The sequence below is a fragment of the Salvelinus namaycush genome, chromosome 41, assembly GCF_016432855.1.
Source record: "Salvelinus namaycush isolate Seneca chromosome 41, SaNama_1.0, whole genome shotgun sequence".
In the NCBI taxonomy this organism is placed as follows: domain Eukaryota; kingdom Metazoa; phylum Chordata; class Actinopteri; order Salmoniformes; family Salmonidae; genus Salvelinus; species Salvelinus namaycush.
Window position 1 is genome coordinate 13,706,612 of NC_052347.1, and position 22,822 is coordinate 13,729,433.

At 41.8% G+C, this 22,822-nt stretch overlaps 1 protein-coding gene across 1 annotated transcript in view; it reads right to left on the reverse strand.

Moving 5' to 3' along the window:
* Positions 1-4,000: 4,000 nt before the first annotated feature.
* LOC120034596 (ubiquitin carboxyl-terminal hydrolase 43-like) overlaps positions 4,001-22,822 on the reverse strand; it is a 101,219-nt gene continuing 82,397 nt past the window's right edge. The window contains exons 9-15 of the mRNA XM_038981201.1: positions 20,620-20,723; positions 17,512-17,589; positions 17,187-17,316; positions 11,113-11,497; positions 10,726-10,884; positions 9,737-9,895; positions 4,001-9,507 (exon numbers count right to left, since the gene is read on the reverse strand). Of these exons, the coding sequence (XP_038837129.1) occupies positions 8,372-9,507; positions 9,737-9,895; positions 10,726-10,884; positions 11,113-11,497; positions 17,187-17,316; positions 17,512-17,589; positions 20,620-20,723 (2,151 nt within the window). The 3' untranslated portion in view covers positions 4,001-8,371. The remainder of the gene's footprint in view (positions 9,508-9,736; positions 9,896-10,725; positions 10,885-11,112; positions 11,498-17,186; positions 17,317-17,511; positions 17,590-20,619; positions 20,724-22,822) is intronic.

Here is a 22,822-nt window from a genome sequence, read left to right on the forward strand (position 1 = left end):
ACAAACTTGTTGGATGCATTTGCAGTTTGTTCTGGTTGTGTTTCGGATTATGTTGTGCCCAATAGAAATGAATGGTAAATAATGTATTGTGTCATTTTGGAGTCACTTTTAAGTAAATTAGAATAGAATATACAGAACCTTCGGGAAGTATTCAGACCCCTTGACTTTTCCCACATTTTGTTACGTTACAGCCTTCTAAAATGGATTAAGTTAAAAAATGTCTTCAGCAATCTACACACAATACCCCATAATGACAAAGCAAAAACAGGTTCTTGAAATGGTTGCACATTTATTCAAAATAAAAAAACGAAATACCTTATTTACATAAGTATTCAGACTCGAAACTGAGCTCAGGTGCATCCTGTTTCCATTGATCATTCTTGAGATGTTTCTACAACTTGATTGGAGTCCACCTGTGGTAAATTCAATTGATTGGACATGATTTGGAAAGGCACACACCTGTCTATATAAGGTCCCACAGTTGACAGTACATGTCGGAGCAAAAACCAAGCCATGAGGTCGAAGTAATTGTCCATAGAGCTCCGAGACAGGATTGTGTCGAGGCACAGATCTGGGAAAGGGTACAAAAACATTTCTGCAGCATTGAATAAACACAGTGGCCTCCATCATTCATAAATGGAAGAAGTTTGGAACCAACAAGACTCTTCCTAGAGCTGGCCGCCCGGCCAAACTGAGAAATCGGGGGAGAAGGGCCTTGGTCACGGAGGTGACAGCAAGAAGCCAAGGTAAGTTGCTAGCTAGCATTACATTTATCTTATAAAAAAACAATCAATCTTCACATAGTCACTAGTTAACTACACATGGTTGATGATATTACTAGGTTAACTAGCTTGTCCTGCGTTGCATATAATCAATGCGGTGCCTGTTAATTTATCATCGAATCACGGTCTACTTCGACAAATGGGGTATGATTTAACAAAAGCGCATTCGCGATAAAAGCACAATCGTTGCACGAATGTGCCTAACCATAAACATGAATTCCTTTCTTAAAATCAATACACGGAAGGATAAAAAAAAAAAAATGCATATTTAGTTAAAAGAAATTAACTTGGGAAATTGTGTCACTTCTCTTGTGTTCATTGCACGCAGTGTCAGGGTATATGCAACAGTTTGGGCAGCCTGGCTCGTTGCAAATTAATTTGCCAGAATTTTACATAATTATGACATAACATTGAAGGTTGTACAATGTAACAGCAATATTTAGACTTAGGGTTGCCACCTGTTCGATAAAATACGGAACGGTTCCGTATTTCACTTAAAGAATAAACATTTTGTTTTCAAAATGATAGTTTCCGGATTTGACCATATTAATGACCAAAGGCTCGTATTTCTATGTTTATTATATTATAATTAAGTCTATGATTTGATATTTGATAGAGCAGTCTGACTGAGCGGTGGTAGGCAGCAGCATGCTCGTAAGCATTCATTCAAACTTTACTGCGTTTGCCAGCAGCTCTTAGCAATGCTTGACTTCAAGCCTATCCACTCCTGAGTTTAGGCTGGCAATACTAAAGTGCCTATTAGAACATCCAATAGTCAAAGGTATATGAAATACAAATGGTATAGAGAGAAATAGTCAACACGTCAAAATTCCTATAATAACTACAACCTAAAACTGGGAATATTGAAGAACTGGGAATATTGAACCACCAGTTTTCATATGTTCTGAGCAAGGAACTTAAAACTTCTAAGGGCTAGGCGTCGTACACCTGTCGGGACACCTGTCGAAAACTTCCGGAGAAATTGGAGGGGGCGCAATTCAAGTAAATAATTATAAAAATTATGGATATTAAACATTTAGGTACATACTTATATAGGTTAAACGCTTAAATTATTGTTAATCTAACTGCATTGTCCGATTTACAATAGGCTTTACAGCGAAAGCATGCCACGCGATTGTTTGAGGACGGCGCCCCACATCAAAATATTTTTCAACCAGCACAGGCTTCGTAAAATCACAAATAGCAAATAAATATTCACTTACTTTTGAAACTCTTCCTCTGATTTGCAATCCCAAGGGTCCCAGCTACAACATGCATGGTCATTTTGTTAGATAAAATCCTTCTTTATATCCCAAAAAGTCTGTTTAGTTGGCGCCATCGATTTGCGTAATCCACTCGCTCAACATGCAGAGAAAGGAATCCAAAAAGCTACCGCTAAACTTTGTTAAAACAAGTCAAAATCCACAGGTACCCTAAAATGTAATTAAACTATAATATTTCATACGGAAAGAACTCCCTGTACCAAAACTCAAAATTAGTCCTCGTTTGGGAAGAAACGAGCCTGAAACCTTGAACAAAGACTGTTGACATCTAGTGGAAGCCATAGGAATTGCAATCTGGGAGCTGGAATTGCATAGGAACCATAGCTTTCCATTGAAAGAGCATGGGCTCTCCCCCAAAGAAATATCCGGTTGGTTTTTCTTTGGATTTTCTCCTACCATATCAATTGTGTTATAGTCTCATACATTATTTTAACATTTCTATAAACTTCAAAGTGTTTTTTTATCCAATGGTACCAATTATATGCATATCCTGGCTTCTGGGCCTGAGTAACAGGCAGTTTACTTTGGGCACGTCAGTCAGACAGGAAGTGGAGAAAAATAGACCTTACGTTAGCTTTTTTACATGGCAAATAATGCACTTTTACTTTCTTCTCCAACACTGTGTTTTTGCATTATTTAAACCAAATTGAGCATGTTTCATTATTTATTTGAGACTAAATAGATTTTATTTATGTATTATATTAAGTGAAATAAAAGTGTTCATTGTTCATTCAGTAGTGTTGTAATTGTCATTATTACAAATATATATATATATATATATTAATCGGCCGATTAATCGGTATCGGCTTTTTTTGGTCCTCCAATAATTGGTATCGGTGTTGAAAAATCATAATTATAACCTCTAATTTAAATGACCTTCTTTCATTGATCCCTAATATTCTGAACCGTTCTCTCCATATATTCTAGTGAGTCTGTAGAGAACTCAAATTAAAGGTACACCCAATTTAAAGGGATGGCTTTAGATAAATGTACTGAAAACCCTATTGAATTAAAACTCCACATGGAATTCTGTAAGCCACACCTGTAAAGCCTGTTACAAACCTGCATAACTTAAGTCTGAATACCAACTACTGAGAAGTGAGTAGGAAAGGTGTGTGTAGGAAAGGCATACATTTCCCTAAGAGCACAGCTCACATGGCAAGAGAACTATTTGGAATGTGCTCTCTCAATATCAACAAAACGTGTACGACACACTGGATGATGAATTTAAGAAAAATATGGAATACAATTTTTTCTCCACAATAGATCAACTTTTGTTAATCAGTTGTTCTCTACACCTTGGTTTTGTAAGTTAAGCTGGTATGATGTGGTATGGAAATGAGCAGAACCTGAGGCAGTTCAAAGTCCAAGTTAGACAGATACAATGACATATGCAATTGAATATCTCCTCGTTTGTATTATGATATAATAAAGAGAGTAGTTGTGAGAAAAGCTGTGTTTAATTTGCAATTCAAATAAATTCCAGTATGGTAATAAGCAGATATTAGAGGCAGATACAATATATATGTTAAGTTCACAATTCAAGTCCACTTGTGCTTTATCCTGACGTTGCTCTCTGATCAGAAGCATACATTATCTGATTTGATCATCTGGAGCCTTCATTTACATAATTACAAATCAGGTATAAAATGTAGACTTTTACAAAAGTTGCATATAAAATATACTCAACCCATGCCCTCCCAATGAAAGCATCCTTCATTTAGGGTCATTTCCAAAACAAGTGCTCGTTTTGGTAAACAAAGTTATACAGAAAAGTTAAATAAGGTTGCAGAAACAATGAGAACAAGTGAATAAAAAAAAGGCATAACATTTGAGCTAGTGTCATCAGCCAATGTTGATGGTGTAGTGTCATCAGCCAATGTTGATGGTGTAGTGTCATCAGCCAATGTTGATGGTGTAGTGTCATCAGCCAATGTTGATGGTGTAGTGTCATCAACCAATTTGTCATGATGGTTGATGGTGTAGTGTCATCAACCAATTTGTCATGATGGTTGATGGTGTAGTGTCATCAACCAATTTGTCATGATGGTTGATGGTGTAGTGTCATCAACCAATTTGTCATGATGGTTGATGGTGTAGTGTCATCAACCAATTTGTCATGATGGTTGATGGTGTAGTGTCATCAACCAATTTGTCATGATGGTTGATGGTGTAGTGTCATCAACCAATTTGTCATGATGGTTGATGGTATAGTGTCATCAACCAATTTGTCATGATGGTTGATGGTGTAGTGTCATCAACCAATTTGTCATGATGATTGATGGTGTAGTGTCATCAACCAATTTGTCATGATGGTTGATGGTGTAGTGCCATCAACCAATTTGTCATGATGATTGATGGTGTAGTGTCATCAACCAATTTGTCATGATGATTGATGGTGTAGTGTCATCAACCAATTTGTCATGATGATTGATGGTGTAGTGTCATCAACCAATTTGTCATGATGGTTGATGGTGTAGTGCCATCAACCAATTTGTCATGATGATTGATGGTGTAGTGTCATCAACCAATTTGTCATGATGATTGATGGTGTAGTGTCATCAACCAATTTGTCATGATGATTGATGGTGTAGTGTCATCAACCAATTTGTCATGATGGTTGATGGTGTAGTGTCATCAACCAATTTGTCATGATGGTTGATGGTGTAGTGTCATCAACCAATTTGTCATGATGGTTGATGGTGTAGTGTCATCAACCAATTTGTCATGATGGTTGATGGTGTAGTGTCATCAACCAATTTGTCATGATGGTTGATGGTGTAGTGTCATCAACCAATTTGTCATGATGGTTGATGGTGTAGTGTCATCAACCAATTTGTCATGATGGTTGATGGTATAGTGTCATCAACCAATTTGTCATGATGGTTGATGGTGTAGTGTCATCAACCAATTTGTCATGATGGTTGATGGTGTAGTGTCATCAACCAATTTGTCATGATGGTTGATGGTGTAGTGTCATCAACCAATTTGTCATGATGGTTGATGGTATAGTGTCATCAACCAATTTGTCATGATGGTTGATGGTGTAGTGTCATCAACCAATTTGTCATGATGGTTGATGGTGTAGTGTCATCAACCAATTTGTCATGATGGTTGATGGTATAGTGTCATCAACCAATTTGTCATGATGATTGATGGTATAGTGTCATCAACCAATTTGTCATGATGGTTGATGGTGTAGTGTCATCAACCAATTTGTCATGATGGTTGATGGTGTAGTGTCATCAACCAATTTGTCATGATGGTTGATGGTGTAGTGTCATCAACCAATTTGTCATGATGGTTGATGGTGTAGTGTCATCAACCAATTTGTCATGATGGTTGATGGTGTAGTGTCATCAACCAATTTGTCATGATGGTTGATGGTGTAGTGTCATCAACCAATTTGTCATGATGGTTGATGGTATAGTGTCATCAACCAATTTGTCATGATGATTGATGGTATAGTGTCATCAACCAATTTGTCATGATGGTTGATGGTATAGTGTCATCAACCAATTTGTCATGATGATTGATGGTATAGTGTCATCAACCAATTTGTCATGATGATTGATGGTGTAGTGTCATCAACCAATTTGTCATGATGGTTGATGGTGTAGTGTCATCAACCAATTTGTCATGATGGTTGATGGTGTAGTGTCATCAACCAATTTGTCATGATGATTGATGGTGTAGTGTCATCAACCAATTTGTCATGATGATTGATGGTGTAGTGCCATCAACCAATTTGTCATGATGATTGATGGTGTAGTGTCATCAACCAATTTGTCATGATGGTTGATGGTGTAGTGTCATCAACCAATTTGTCATGATGATTGATGGTGTAGTGTCATCAACCAATTTGTCATGATGGTTGATGGTATAGTGTCATCAACCAATTTGTCATGATGATTGATGGTGTAGTGTCATCAACCAATTTGTCATGATGATTGATGGTGTAGTGCCATCAACCAATTTGTCATGATGATTGATGGTGTAGTGTCATCAACCAATTTGTCATGATGGTTGATGGTGTAGTGCCATCAACCAATTTGTCATGATGATTGATGGTGTAGTGCCATCAACCAATTTGTCATGATGATTGATGGTGTAGTGTCATCAACCAATTTGTCATGATGGTTGATGGTGTAGTGTCATCAACCAATTTGTCATGATGATTGATGGTGTAGTGTCATCAACCAATTTGTCATGATGGTTGATGGTATAGTGTCATCAACCAATTTGTCATGATGATTGATGGTGTAGTGTCATCAACCAATTTGTCATGATGGTTGATGGTGTAGTGTCATCAACCAATCCCCATTAGAAGAAGTTATGATGATGCATATGGGGCATCCCATATGGTCCAGTATATTGCATAGCTACTACTGTATGTCTGCTAACACAATCATACAGTATATGTCCTACACATTAACATTATAGTTTAGGAGAATAGTAAATGATTGTATAATTTCATTGGGTTTAAATTCTAGATCATTTCAGATACATGAAGTCAACTCAGTTGATGGCCAGTTGATGGCCTATGCTTCTCATGGGGTGATGGGCCTAAGTAATTAAGTAACTCAGAAATCTAATAGATAAATGCATTTACTCTAATAGTGTTTTTCCCTTTACAGAAGCACTGTATGCCATTGTGTTGGTATTATGTGTATTACTACTACATATGTCTATATACAGTTGATGAAAGCTCAAACACATGTGCTCCATCCATTGTTGCTGGGAAATCTGCACTGACTAGAACATACACAGAATGTGCATATATCTGAATTGGCATGTACCCTATGGCTGACAATTAAAATGCATTACAGCACTCTATAGGAAAAATTACTAAATGATCTTAATTTAATGTAATAGATCGTCATGTATATTGGAACCTCAGGCAAGAGATGTTTTGGGTTGAAAATGAATGAAAATCAAGACATCCCTGCCCCTCTGCAGAGTACATCAGACAGCAGCACCTTCACAGTTGGTATCTTGAAGGGAGTTTGCCATGGCAACAGGGGAGCAGGTTTAATGCCCCCTGGTGAGTTATTGTGAAACACAGGCAGTAACTTTCTCTGTAGCTCAGCAGTGGGGAGATACAGGGAGTGACATTAAAAGCCTTGAAATGGGCTGTCAGTCTGTCCCTGCTGCTCTATAAGGGGCTTACCTAAACCACCGGTGTGAGGAGGTTCCACAACAGTTCACCATCACATAATAGCACCCATCTAAGTTCACACAAGTCAATGTACAAAACTCTCAAGTGACTCTTTCTGATTATTTTACGAGATTATTTACTAGATTATCTAGACCTTTATCAGGGTCCTGATGAATGTTCTGATTGACACAAACTTTGGTTCAAGATCCATTAAATCTATTGTGGAGTATACAAGACCATCACTGTGCTGGAGTACATGGTGTGCCAACTACCCTCTTTTCAACCCAGTATTTCAATCATGTTAGTTACGAACATAAATCGGCATTTCATTCCTCTACCCTTACTTCTCCTCCAATCACACACCGTCGTTACAGTACGGTAGTCAGTAACAGGTGTGTAACAACCAGGTTATTACAGTACTTGTTTCGTTCAGTTGCCACTGACAGTGGATGATACATGATGAATATTAGCAATAACATAAGTGTGTGAGGTCCCAGCAAACATTTTCCAGTGGAAGCACAGACAGACAATCATTTAATTGAATCCTTTCGTGCAGGATATTCCTCCACGGCTACATCAATAGAAAATCAAGGACAGCATACAACCAAGAAAGATGCTTGACATGTCTGTGGAATAAATATGATCACAATACAGCAGTTGTACCTCTCCATTGTACACAGTCTGCATAGATTCATTTACACACAAAGACAATACGTCAATAAACATCAGTTTTAACAGAGGGTACATGATGCCCTTCAGAAACAACAGCTCTGCTGGCTATACTACAGAGACCTGGTGACCGTCTGGATGTGATGTGTGTCAATCAATAGCGTGGTTCCAGTGTTCAACAAACAATCATTCTGAGCTGTCACAGAGGCACTTACATTAACAGAAGACTATGACAGACAGTTAACTGTTACGCACTGCATTACTGATTTCAGCTGTTGGCAAAGCCTCCCCTAAGAACCTGTCTTATAGTAACAGAGTGACTATTCCTCTGCTCTAGCAGTGGTGGCCAGACTGCTCAGCTCACACTAACATGCTAACCCTGGCAGTAGCATTGGCACAAACTCTAAATAAAGAGACACACACTCCAGATAACTCTACTGCTGTGGCAGCAGCCAGTTAGCTTAGCGGTGAGGAGGGAGTCAGAAGCAGGACTCGGGGACGGGTCTCTGCTGCCTGCCCAGGGAAGTGGTGCTGTAGCGTGCCCGCTGCAGGGTGGCATAGCTGGGCTTGTCTGTGGCCAGGCTGCTGCGGGGGGCCGGGGGAGCTACCTGCCCGTTCTTCTGCAGAGAGGCACACCTGCGCAGGGTCAAGTCCAGTTTGGTCTGGATGTTACTGGAGCTGTGGGCACGCTTGATGTCAGCAGCAGAGCTGTGACTCCCTGCCCTCCCATTGACAAGCTGCCCTTTGCTGTGACGGCAGTCACTTCTAGGGGCGCCGTTGGCCCTCTTTTCCTCCAGCGCTGCGCCATTCAGGGTCCCATTGGAGAGGGAGAGTTTAGACGAACTACCATTTGCCACCTTGCTGGCTCGTCCGTGGCCATTGGCCCGGACTTCCTCCCCCTTGCTAGGTGTACTCTGAGCGTCTTTCTTCAGGAAGCCAGATTTGAAAAAGGACAAGAGGCTGTCGTGGCTCCTTACCTCCTGACCCCTCATCCCCTTCCTCTCCTCAGGGTGTAGACCAGCCTGCAGCACCCCTACCCTGGAGGTCAGCCCTGCTTGGGCCTTGGGCCTCTTCAGTGTGGAGTCCCTACTTGGGGGGGCACTGTGACTGATGTGGACCCCCTCAGTGGAGCCTCTGTGAGGGTCCACGGTTCTGCCCTGGTCCTGCCTGAACCTCTTGGAGGACCTCCGGCCCAGTGAGCTGTCATCCCTGGCTTTAGTGATAATATTGAGCCCCAGGCTGGAGTTCCTCTCTACGGCAGGCCTGCTCTGGCCCTCTGGTACTCTTGGGGAGTCGCAGGCCTCAGAGTTGGACCTGTCCATGCAACTCAGGCTGCTCCCACTGGGGGAGCTGCCCAGGTCCCTGTGCCCGCCCTGGGGTGGGGTGGCCATTAGGGTGATGATGGGGTCCTTGGTGCACCGCGGCCTGCGCCCTGATTCCAGGTACTCCACCAGCTCCCCTCGCCTGGGGGCGGAGGGTTTGGGGCGGTCCTTGGAACCAAAGGACCAGCGCAGGGGCAGCACTTTGCTCAGGGTGTCCTTGGTCTTAGTGGGTGACCTCATGCTCACGCTCCTGCCCTGAGTGCCTCGGACAAATAGCTTATTCTCAAACCCATCTGGACCCAGAAGAAAAACAAACAAAGTTAGGATTTTTCCTCATATTCCTCCTCTTTTATAATGGTTCATTGATCGATTTTTCTACATAATCATCTGCTTTTTAATGATGTAATTATCTCAAAGAGATAATCCTCTTTGAGTAACAACCAGAACTTCAGACCAATCAGACACAGCGAGCCATAGTGGTTTTATTTATTTAGAGAAATGGTGTCCCAATGGGCTACTCACCTGTCTCTGTTTTGAGAGGCTCGTCCTCGAACACAGGGAGCTCTGGGGATTCGGGGGTTGGTGTGGGGCCAGGAGGGTCAGAGGTGGACCCCCCAGAGAACAGGCTGTCCCGCGTCAGACGGATCAGCCAGTGGTCTGACGTGGAGGAGCTGGTGGAGCCTGTAGAAGTAGAAGAACACTGTTATACAGAGCAAAGTGCCTTCTACTGGACTCTCAACACAGCTAATACATACAAACCTGTCTCTTTTTCCTAGAGGGGGACATTTCGGAAGAGTTTGTTCATATATTATGACAACATTTTGTTAGTTGTTGTTAGTTTGGTAGCCGAAGTCTATGCCCCTTCGTCGGTGAATGGTCAGTAGGGATTCTTCAATAAACCTTTCTATGTGAAATAGTGCACCAAACATCTTAGTTAGATGTAAAAATGCACGACTAAGATCTCCTCGGCAAAAACGTCAAAATGAATGACAGATTTATTGTTGAGTTATCTTACATTAATTCTGACTATACGGCGTCTCAAGAGGGACAAACAGTACTATTGCTGCTTTTTTGTCATTTTTTAAGCAAAAGTCTTTTAAGGGAGTATACAATGCACAGATGTTCACTTTGCCTATCCGAGTTCTGCTAGGAGCAAACCAAACCTAGTATGCAGATGCCTTTACTGTACCTCAATCCTATGATGGACAAGGTTATTACACACTGCCAATCATATCCTCTTTCGATTTCAACATTAATGCTTTAAATTTCGAAAAATGTCTGGATACTGTCATTGAAGTGCCATTCATTATTGAGTGATGAAAGCCATCATTTCACCAATAATGGATTTCAGAAGCCTTATTTCCATTACATGGACTTACTTTCAACTGAAGACCTCTAAAGGGCAGTATTCTTCCAGAATTGGTATATATCATCTATTGAAATGACACAATAGAACTGCAGAACATATTGCAGACTGTGGCTTAATTAAAGGACTTGACAACACGGCTCACCTCTGAGAGAGGAGCTGGCTGACCATGGAGGGATGGTGTTGCGTCTCTGGTAGAAGAGGATGTAGGCTCCCCGTGTGCACACCTCCCCCTCTGTGACTGGCTCTGCACTGCTGTCATCATACCCATACCACTGGGCGTCCAATGAGTTCCTGCAGAACGCTGCACAGAGACACAGACACCTGTTCAGACATGCACAACAGTGTGTACTTACATACATACTGAACAAACCACCACCATATCTTTATTATCATCATCATCAAACACATTTTTGGACTGGATCTCACTTCAAGACACCTTGCTGATTAAGACCACTTTCAATGAGATTGATATTTCATAGAACATTTACAGGATGTGAATATGACAGCCAGACAGTCCCTCCATACAAACCTGTGTAATGTCCACCATGCATGCCTCCGTGGTGGTTACACACGGCATAGAGGTCATATAGGAAGTCTGGAGGGGCCACGTCGGGTGGGCAGGGCTGTTTCCAGGCCGGGTGCAGGGGGCCGGGGAGCAGAGGACCGTGGGGGGGCAGAGGACCGTGGGGGGGCAGCCGGGTGCTCTGACTCCTCTTCACCACATGGGGCGCCATGTCTAGGCCGTCCAGGGGGAAGCGCACCAGCGTGGCCAGCTTGTTGCGGCGCTCGCCCACCTGCCGGAAGCGCTTGAGGTGGAGGATGAGGATGTCAGGCAGCGTCCACAGGCTCATCTTCACCATGCCCTGCTGCAGCTGCTTACAGTGGGGACATTTCCATGCATCGTCTGGAGCCAGCTGGCAGAGAGAGAGAGAGAGGGGGGGGGGAGAGAGAGATTTCATCCATGTAAAAAAAAAATGAAATCTTGTCCTTCAATCAACCCACTGAAATCATTTCATAATACTCTCTAAAGGTGCTACATTGGATTGTTTTAAATTTTTGTATTGTAATTTCAGAAAATGTCCATAATATATCTGCCGCTAATTGTGGAATGATAATGTTTCACAGTATTACTTACAGTTTTACTCTCAGTGTTGTGATTGGCTGTGTGCTTTTCCTATTGATTTCTCCCGCCGGAGCGGCAGCTGTTCTGACTTTGTGGCTGTGTTATTTAGTGAAAATCGCTCATTCCTGGTTGCAAAAATTCTACATTGTTAGCTCAATTTCAGTTTATGTGAGAAAGCAAGCACTGAATAGTGTAGGGAATCATTGTACCATCTAAATCACTGTGAAATACATTTTCAATAAGCAAAAATGGTTTTCCCAGCAGTTTGAAGCATGTTTTAGACATGAAACATGGTCTGATACAGGTCGCGGTGGTCTTCAGTGATAGCTCTGTGCATGAGACCGTGTCTGTTTCATCAGAAGAGTAGGTGAAGCCTAATTTTTCAGACTTTCACAACCTGTTTCTGCGGCGACCGCCTCTGGCACTCTAATCCCTCTGATTAGTGTGCATGAAGAAGAGTGGAGGAAGGAGATGGAGGCAGCTGTATCCAAAAACCTTCATGTTCAGTCGAGGATACTAACCTGGTCACAAATGGAGCTAAAGAAAGCTTAGTCATTTGCCTCATGAATGGCAATGGGAAAGGATTCACTCCTATCAGAAGCAGACATAGGACTCAAACAATGCGCAGGAAGAAACTAAAAGAAGGCTCTTGAGGAGGACATGTTCTGGACATCTATCGCACATGTCAACTTTATAAGCTTATTACATAAACCAAATTACAGGCTTTGAAATTCCCGTACACCTCTATTACCTAACTAACATGGTCCAAGCACACCAAGACAGTCGTGAAGAGGGCACGACAAAACCTATTCCCCCTCAGGAGACTGAAAAGATTTGGCATGGGTCCTCAGATCCTCAAAAGGTTCTACAGGTGCACCATCGAGAGCATCCTGACGGGTTGCATCACTGCATGGTATATCAACTGCTCGGCCTCCGACCGCAAGGCACTACAGAGGGTAATGCGTACGGCCCAGTACATCACTGGGGCCAAGCTTCCTGCCATCCAGGACCTCTATACCAGGCGGTGTCAGAGGAAGGCCCTAAAAAGACACCCTAGTCATAGACTGTTCTCTCTGCTACCGCACGGCAAGCGGTACAGGAGCTCCAAGTCTAGGTCCAAAAGGCTTCTAAACAGCTTCTAGCCCCAAGCCATAAGACTCCTGAACATGCCTCCCGGGTGGCGCAGTGGTCTAGGGCACTGCATCGCAGTGCTAGCTGCGCCACCAGAGTCTCTGGGTTCGCGCCCAGGCTCTGTCGCAGCCGGCCGCGACCGGGAGGTCCGTGGGGCGACGCACAATTGGCATAGCGTCGTCCGGGTTAGGGAGGGTTTGGCCGGTAGGGATATCCTTGTCTCATCGCGCTCCAGCGACTCCTGTGGCGGGCCGGGCGCAGTGCGCGCTAACCAAGGGGGCCAGGTACACGGTGTTTCCTCCGACACATTGGTGCGGCTGGCTTCCGGGTTGGAGGCGCGCTGTGTTAAGAAGCAGTGCGGCTTGGTTGGGTTGTGCTTCGGAGGACGCATGGCTTTCGTCTCTCCCGAGCCCGTACGGGAGTTGTAGCGATGAGACAAGATAGTAATTACTAGCGATTGGATACCACGAAAATTGGGGAGAAAATGGGATAGAAAAAATAAATTAAAAAAATACTCCTGAACATCTAATCAAATGGCTACCCAGACTATTTGCATTGTCCCCCCCCCCCCTCTTTTACACTCTTTTACACTCTTGCAACCTTACAGTTAACTAGTCCAACGCAATAACGACCTGCCTCTCTCTCGTTGCACTCCACAAGGAGACTGCCTGTTACGCGAATGCAGTAAGCCAAGGTAAGTTGCTAGCTAGCATTAAACTTATCTTATAAAAAACAATCAATCATAACCACTAGTTAACTACACATGGTTGATGATATTACTAGATATTATCTAGCGTGTCCTGCGTTGCATATAATCTGACTGAGCATACAAGTATCTAAGTATCTGACTGAGCGGTGGTAGGCAGAAGCAGGCGCATAAACATTCATACAGCACTTTTGTGCGTTTTGCTCAAATTGCGCTGTTTATGACTTCAAGCCTATCAACTCCCGAGATGAGGCTGGTGTAACCGAAGTGAAATGGCTAGCTAGTTAGCGCGCGCTAATAGCGTTTCAAACGTCACTCGCTCTGAGCCTTCTAGTAGTTGTTCCCCTTGCTCTGCATGGATAACGCTGCTTCGATGGTGGCTGTTGTCGTTGTGTTGCTGGTTCGAGCCCAGGGAGGAGCAAGGAGAGGGACGGAAACTATACTGTTACACTTGCAATACTAAAGTGCCTATAAGAACATCCAATAGTCAAAGGTTAATGAAATACAAATGGTATAGAGGGAAATAGTCCTATAATTCCTATAATAACTACAACCTAAAACTTCTTACCTGGGAATATTGAAGACTCATGTTAAAAGGAATCACCAGCTTTCATATGTTCTCATGTTCTGAGCAAGGAACTTAAACGTTAGCTTTCTTACATAGCACATATTGCACTTTTACTTCTCCAACACTTTGTTTTTGCATTATTTAAACCAAATTGAACATGTTTCATTATTTACTTGAGGCTACATTGATTTTATTGATGTATTATATTAAGTTAAAATAAGTGTTCATTCAGTATTGTTGTAATTGTCATTATTACAAGTCATTTTTTTTTTTTTAAATCGGCCGATTAATCGGTATCGGCTTTTTTGGTCCTCCAATAATCGGTATCGGCGTTGAAAAATCATAATCGGTCGACCTCTAATAGAGATGGGGCATGACTGTAAACAATATATTGTGGTACAGTATAACTGGGAGCAGGAAGATCAATCAAGCATTCGAAGGGAAAGAAGTATTCTGATTCATAAGTCGTATAGACACCGACCTGGGTGCAGGTACAGTTAAGCGAGAGCATACAGTTCCCAGCAGAAACACAGCCCATTCACAGCTCTAATAGAATACCAACACTCCACTGACGGGAAAATAAAAGCCCAATTGGCAAGATTAATTCCACTACAAGTCATCTTGATTGATTTGACTCAAGGCAGATTTTGTTCTTGGCATCATGCCACAGCATTCACATCCTTTGTTACTGTTGACGTTGCATCTTATAACACTGGGGGGTCTGTAAGAAGCATGATGGATTCCATAATGATGTCCTTAAAGGGATTGTTAACCCAAATAATAAATGTGCATCTTATTTTTAAGGTAGCATACGATTAATGGATTAGCAATTTGGATGAATTTCCCTTAAAAGACTGTTTCAAACTAGAGGCAGTCTCCCCTATAAACAAAAATACAGTATATAATGAAAATCACAGGTAGGAAGGATTTCCTTGCTCCTCGTCAGTCATTCAGTCAGTGGGTTCGGTATATAAGGTTCTATGACACATGTCAAACTCATTCCACAGAGGGCCGAGTGTCTGCGGGTTTACGCTGCTCCCTTGGACTTGATTGATGAATTAAGGTCACTAATTAGGAAGGGACTCAACTCACCTGGTCGTGTAGAGCTTAAAACTTCTTGTCAATAGGGGGGCGCCATTTCGACTTTGTAAAAATTCGTTCCCAAATTAAACTGCCTCGTACTCAATTCTTGCTCGTACAATATGCATATTATTATTACTATTGGATAGAAAACACTCTCTAGTTTCTAAAACCGTTTGAATTATTTCTCTGAGTGAAACAGAACTCATTCTGCAGCACATTTCCTTTCAGGAAGTGAGATTTCTGAAATCGAGGTCCCTGTTCTAGGATCAGTTTATAAGTCCCCATGTAAGCTATGGGGCTACATGCACTGCATACGCCTTCCTCTAGATGTCAGTAAGCGGTGAGAATTTGAATGGAGTGGATTGCACCATCTGGGGCCCTATATAAGACCGTGGAACGGAAGTACCGTTCTTTTCAACGGGGCGCCTGGCGCAAGAGGGACATCACAATGGCGTCCTGCAAAGCTTTCGTTTTAGCAGTTCTATATCTCCGGTCATGTTTTTATTCGTTATAGTTGTTAAAGACATCATAAGGTAGTTAATTTAAACCGACTTATAGCAGTTTATATCAGTTTATTGCGATTTTCTGGGATTTCTTTGTGACGCGCTATCAGGAGTTGGACACCGTTCCGGCACATAGCTAACGTTAGCGGCTATTTCGACAGGAGAAGGGGACATCTTTCAACCAAAAGACGATTGTTCTGGAGAAAGGACACCTTGCCCAAGATTCTGATGGAAGCTCAGCAAATAGTAAGCAGTCTTTATGCTGTTAATTCGTATTTATGTTGACAAATGTCAAATAATAATTCCGCCATGAATTTCGGTGTGGTCTCGCTTTAGCGCACGCTGTATTGCGCAGTAACGTTAATTTTAAAAATCTAACACAGCGATTGCATTAAGAACTAATTTATCTTTCATTTGCTGTCCAATCTGTATTTTTTAGTCAAGTTTATGATTACTTATCGATTAGAATAGGTGCCTTTCCCAAGATTTCTCCTGACATTTTCTTTGCAGCTTGGCTACTTTTCTCATTGTATAACCACGATTTGTGCCGCTAAATATGCACATTTTCGAACAAACTCTATATGCATTGTGTAATATGATGTTATAGGACTGTCATCTGAAGAATTCTGAGCAGGTCAGTGAAAAAATTTATATCTTTTGCTGGGTTATACGTTATCGCTATTTTTGGCTTGAATCAATACTGTTGTGTGGTTTGCTATTGTGGTAAGCTAATATAATGCTATATTGTGTTTTCGCTGTAAAACACTTAAAAAATCTGAAATATTGGCTGGATTCACAAGATCTGTGTCTTTCATTTGCTGTACGCTGTGTATTTTTAAGAAATGTTTTATGATGAGTAATTAGGTAATACACGTTGCTCTCTGTAGTTATTCTAGTCGCTTTGGTGAGAGTTGTGATGGTGGCTGCAATGGTAAACTATGATTTATACCTGAAATATGCACATTTTTCTAACAAAACATATGCTATACAATAAATATGTTATCAGACTGTCATCTGATGAAGTTGTTTCTTGGTTAGTGGCTATTTATATCTTTATTTGGTCGAATTTGTGATAGCTACTGATGGAGTAAAAAACGGATGGAGTAAAAAAAGTGGTGTCTTTTGCTAACGTGGTTAGCTAATAGATTTACATATTGTGTCTTCCCTGTAAAACATTTTAAAAATCAGAAATGATGGCTGGATTCACAAGATGTGTATCTTTCATCTGGTGTCTTGGACTTGTGATTTAATGATATTTAGATGCTAGTATTTACTTGTGACGCTATGCTAGGCTATGTTAGTCAGCTTTTTTACTGATGGGGGTGCTCCCGGATCCGGGTTTGGGAGGAATTAGAGGTTAATTGAAAGGAAAAAACAAAAACCAGCAGACACAAGGCCCTCCGTGGAATGAGTTTCACACCCTCTATAGTGAGACAACATAGTGTACTCAGCAGTGGTTGTTGCCTGCCTGTAGGAGGAGATAATGTACCTGTTCCTCTTTAGTGTAGAGCTGAAAGCACTCGTCCAGGGTACAACTGTGCTGCTGGACGTGCTGCTGATGCTGGCCTCTCACACTCTCAGCATCCTTCACCACCTCCTCCTGGATGTTCCCAAACAGGCTGCAGGAGACCGACCAGACACAGACACAGAGACAGACAGACAGAGTTGGGAACATGCACACAGAGAGAGAAAGAGGCTGCCAGCCATTAATAAAATAAGGCACGTGCAGCAGCATACATACTGTTTTATGATTACAGCTGGTCTACAATAATTCAGGGCTAGAAAGTTATAGACTGTCACTGAGATTGACTGACCAGTCTTTGATTCTGTGTTCCCACTCGATGATGAGCTTCACATGGGGCGGTCCTCCTGAGCCACAGAGATTAAGAGCTCTGGGAACAAAGGGGTCAAAGGTCATCAGATTAGCGAGGTAAAACTTCAGCATAATCCCCTTCGCACACCGTCCACCTATTATTCAGGTGGAATGTACATTTTGTTATGGTGCTTTTCCATTGAGTCTTACCCTCCTCACCAGTGGGCCACCAGTGTTTTATGTTAATGTAGGCCAGCGTTTCCCAAATTGGGGTCGCAACCCCATGTGGGGTCCCCAGATTTGAAGATGGGTCACAAGAGAAACTCTGGAAAAAAATCATGCTTGGTTCATAGAACTGGGGTTATGTCAGTAACCTCCGGTAGCCGCTAGATGTGGTTGTAATAAACAGACATGTTTCTGTTTTCTTCCTACAAATGTGGCTCTATCCTTTGAACGGTTTAAGATACAAAATATTATGACCCCATCACTGAAAGATAAGACTCTCAGGAACACATGTGTGTCTGTTTCCCTCTACAATGCCCACAAGCCTTATTAGAACAGAGTGGACAAGATCAGGCACTAAATCAGGGAAAAAGAATATCATCAATGATTGTTATTTTCTATACAGAAGATCATAGAAAATTATTATCAGACTGATTTATAATAGATTGTCATAGCCCCAATTAAAAAAGTAAACATTGGCCGTTGATTCCATCACTTGTTTTACATGGTGGGGTCACAAAAAATGTTAATATCAAAATAGGGTTGCGGGCCAAACCAGTTTGGGGACCTCTGATGTAAACTATAGCGTTGTTGTGTTTCCATTAGGAGTGTGGCACTAAAGACTTATTTGCGAGCAGAATCATCAAGCTCTGCATCATTCAAGAATACTGTAGTTTTGTGAGAAGGTGTTAAAGTTCAGAATTAGCCATCATGTAAATGCCAGCTGAAAAGTACCCAGGGCTTTGCCATGGCTCCAAGTCAGAGCAGAGCCATGGCCTCGTGAGACATAGGTGCCAGCCCACGTAGATGGAAACAGAAAAGTCTGAGCCTTTTGGGTAAAACACTGGGGTAAATCCTCATTGGAAATGAGAGACCTTTTCAGAGAGGGCCTTTGTGCAGCAGCATGTATTTGTGGACTCTGTACAGCCACTAGGTGTCAGCATGACCTTACAATTAAAGATCCACCACATGCTGGGATTCAAAAAAAGTAGCAGATCATGGATTTCTAGATATTGCTTTCAGAAGTGAGTTTTCAGAGGATGAATATACAGAATATCCACAAACGATTCACACAACAACATAGGTTTAAAGCACAATCGATGGTAAGAAAGTAGTTGAAGAAAAAAGGAATGCCTGCAACTCTGGTATGCTCCCATGGTGATTTAATCAGACGCACAATAAAGATGACCTTTTGATCCGAGTTGGATCTTCGTCAGGTCAACAAAGTAGTTAAACATTAGCTGTTCATTCAGAGTCTGTGTTAACGTTACTGTAGGCCCCTTGAAACCTGGACAGCATTGAATATCATCATGTTGGGGGTCCTTTCCCTTTCCTTTCCTAAAGCATGTTATGAGTCAGATTGATTTCATGTAAAAGTCAAGTTTTATGTGCTTTACCAAACCCTAACAGCTAAAGCAATGCATGAGGCTATTCTTGGTGTGATAGGGCCCCACCAGAAACCCAGCTCCACTAATTGGGTCAGTTATAAATAGGATTTAAATGGTAGATGGGATTTTAAACAATTTGTGACAGATTAATTGGAGATTTTCCTTAATGCTAGTTATTCATGAGCAGTAGAAAAGGTGGAATGGGGACAATACAGAGAAACAATTTATTTTTCAGTCTCTACTACAATGGAGCGTGTTTTCTTGACTCAAATCGTCTGTGACAGTTGTGCTTTTATAATGGCCTCGAGAGATCCATCCAGTCTCAAAAGGACTCAATTATACAGTATTTGAATTCAGAAATATCTCTCAGAGCAGCTGGCAAGATTGTCTACAGTTTTCTTGGCAGAGAGTAGAATAGTAAGTTCACTATCACAATGTCTATGACTGTATAAATCTTGGCTCTGGGGGTCCTTCAGGTAAACTACATTATATTCTGGGCTGAGAGTCAATCAAAGCCAGCTGAACTCTTCAAGCGAACACTTCAAACAGAATTTCATTACACAGTGATCTTCATGGCTATGGGGTGCCTCTCAGTATGAGCCCCAGAGATTTCAGATCTGTAGAGACAGTACATGTATCTCTCCACAGGCTATAGCTGCTTTCATTTACCACCATCACAGCTACTATTATGACTCTACACAGCCCTGCCCGTGATGAAGGCTGGCTATGGACACCCACAAAATAGCAACAGGATAAATGCATCTATACTGGTCAAAGGAGCGAAGTGGGATAGCAGACAACCTATATGCTGGAAGAAGAATTTTCCTTCCTATCGCTTTATTTTCCAAAGTAAGGGAAAGCTATTGATTGAAATGCTAAATGCTTTTACTGATGGTGTTGTTGAAGGTTAAAAAAAAAAGAATCACATAAACCTTTGAGGGGCACTGGTGCAGCAATTTAGTAGTATTACTGAAATATCAATACATTAATGAGTCTTGTAGCACCATCATCAAATAGAAGTGTTCTGAATACTGTGCACACATGCACTTCAAAAGCACCACGCCCCCCAGAAACCATTCAAATGGATGAATGGACATTTCTAAGCAACTGGAGGAATTCTGCCTGAATAAAGCACCCTTTAAAATGGCAATTAGCTTCCACAGAACGTAAACCATTAGACACCCTCTCCTGAAAAGGAACCTTACAAAATGGCTGCATATTTCACTGCTGTAAGAAATGGGCATTACCTAATCCACTACACCGTATGGGCTGCCTCTCAGTAAAGAACTACCAATACTAAATATAGAGGGAAGAAACTGTGGTTTTGACACGTTACTCTTGAAATGCTTAGAAGACTTGCTTGAACACCTCTACTGCTTCACTTTAGCTTGATGAACTGCCTGTTCGCGGCCTTACCTTCTCATCTCACTACCTAACTGTCTGACCTGCAGACGCTTAGCTAGCTACAGTATGTGGCCTGCAGAGGCTGTCTGTCTCACCTGTTCACTGCTGGGTGGTAGAGCGGCCGTCCATCCTGGGGGGAGAGGTAGCTGTAGGACGCTGATCCTCCCACCACACGGATCTTAAACAGCACTCTGGCATTCTGCAAGACGAACACAGGTGAAAAATGATGATTATTGAATGAATCAATATTGGCATTGCCACTGGAGTTAGGAGCAGGGACTAGAGTAATGTACAACTACGAGTGTACAGTATAATCAGGGATCCCACTGGTCTTGGTGGACTTGCATATGGTGATGGATAGCACAGTTCTTTGAATCCTAATTTGATGAATGCAATACCCTCTAAAATCCTGTCTGCACAGGACAGATCAAGGTTTGTAGTCAGTAAAAAGTGCCCTATCATCTGATGTGGAGGTTGAATAATGATTTGTAAAGGCAACATCCCCCAGCAATAACATCCTTCGAATTGGCACTGTTTGTTACGGTCATAACCGCACGGCAAGTCTAGGTCCAAAAGGCTTCTTAACAGCTTCTACCCCAAGCCATAAGACTCCTGAACAGCTAATCAAATGGCTACCCAGACTACTTGCTTTGTCCCTCCCCCTCTTTTACGCTGCTGCTACTCTCTGTTTATTATCTATGCATAGTCACTTTAACTCTACCTACATGTTCCCATTACCTCAATTACCTCGACTAACCGGTGCCCCCGCACATTGACTCTGTAACGGTACCCCCTGTATATAGCCTCGCTACTGTTATTTTACTGCTGCTCTATTTTTTACTTAACACTTCATTTTTGGTTACGGTCTTGTAAATAAGCATTACACCTGTTGTATTCGGCACATGTGACAAATAACATTTGATTTGAATTTAATTGGCTTGAGAAAACACAAAAAGAGATTACTAAAAAGTTGTATGACTTAGACAGAAAAATAGAGAAAATAACCAACTTCTAATGGGTCCGTTTGAAATACTGCCACCAGAGAGAAGATGAGCAGCCAAGCATTCAAATCAATACATTGGAGAGTTAAGAGTTCCAAACCACATTTTTCCTGGCCAAAGCCTCAATCTTTTTGATAGGCTTGGGGCCCTGCACCAAACTTGGAGGATGCTAGGAAAGGGTGGGTCTTTCCAAATGAATCATCATTAAGATTTGTGTTAGTTTTCGCCTCATCTCTGCGAGATATACAGGAGAAACTGTTTACTGAGAACTGTTCTAGTTTGGAAGGTACTACCAGGAACACAATCAATAAAAAAATATATATTTTGCCTGGTTCCAAAGTTTCACAGGTTAATTTTTCGATGTGAAACACCCAATAATCCAAAAGATAATCACCCTCCTTATGCTTGTTTCGATTGCATCTGGAAAATCGAGAAAAAATGTGTTTATATTACTCAGAGACCTGCTGGGATTGGATGTTCTGAAGTGCTTTGCAGAAAATGAAATTGATTTCCTCTCTTTCAAATGAATTCCTGTGAGTTGCTGGCCGGATTCCAGGATAAACAACAACACTGATTCTTGTGAAGAGGAGAGAACCAAAAATAGGTGGTGAAGACATTATGTAAGTAGGAGAACACTGAACCGACTCGTCCTGCAAAGTATTGAAACACTACAGTCCTGAAAATACTGTAAATATTGCAAAGATGTGCAAGGTATTGCCTATTTCTACGATGGCTGTTGCTGCGAGTGTGAAAATGTTGACTTTGACTTTCCATGTCAGAAACAAACTAAAGTAAATCAGTTAATAACATAATAGCATGGCTTTGAAATTCATTAGGCGTAAATCATATAAGATCGACTAAACCTTTCCATTATTATAGCAGGATAAATATGGGATGGTTGCTGTTTCTCCAGTCATCCTGATGGGGGCAGCTCCCATCTGTCCAAACAGCCCTCTCAGGGTTTAACACTTAAAAAGAAAAATTCACTCCAAAACTATATTTTGTTATTATTTTCATTAGTCCACTGTTAATACAGTCCCAGAATCTTTTGCATGTCAGTAGTCAAGTTTTAAAGAAGCAAAGTGTCACTTGGCACATCACCATGATGATGTGGAACATGGTTATTCTGACTTTCAGGGGTGGTCAGAAGGTTTACAAACTCATGCCACCTGTTTAACTGACCCACATTTTCAGATATTGTACTGTTGCTGGTGGTCTGAAGGGCCATGTTCCCACCCATATAGGACATTTACTTGAAACGGTGCCTGAGGAAGTACAGCAGCATCGTCAAGGATCC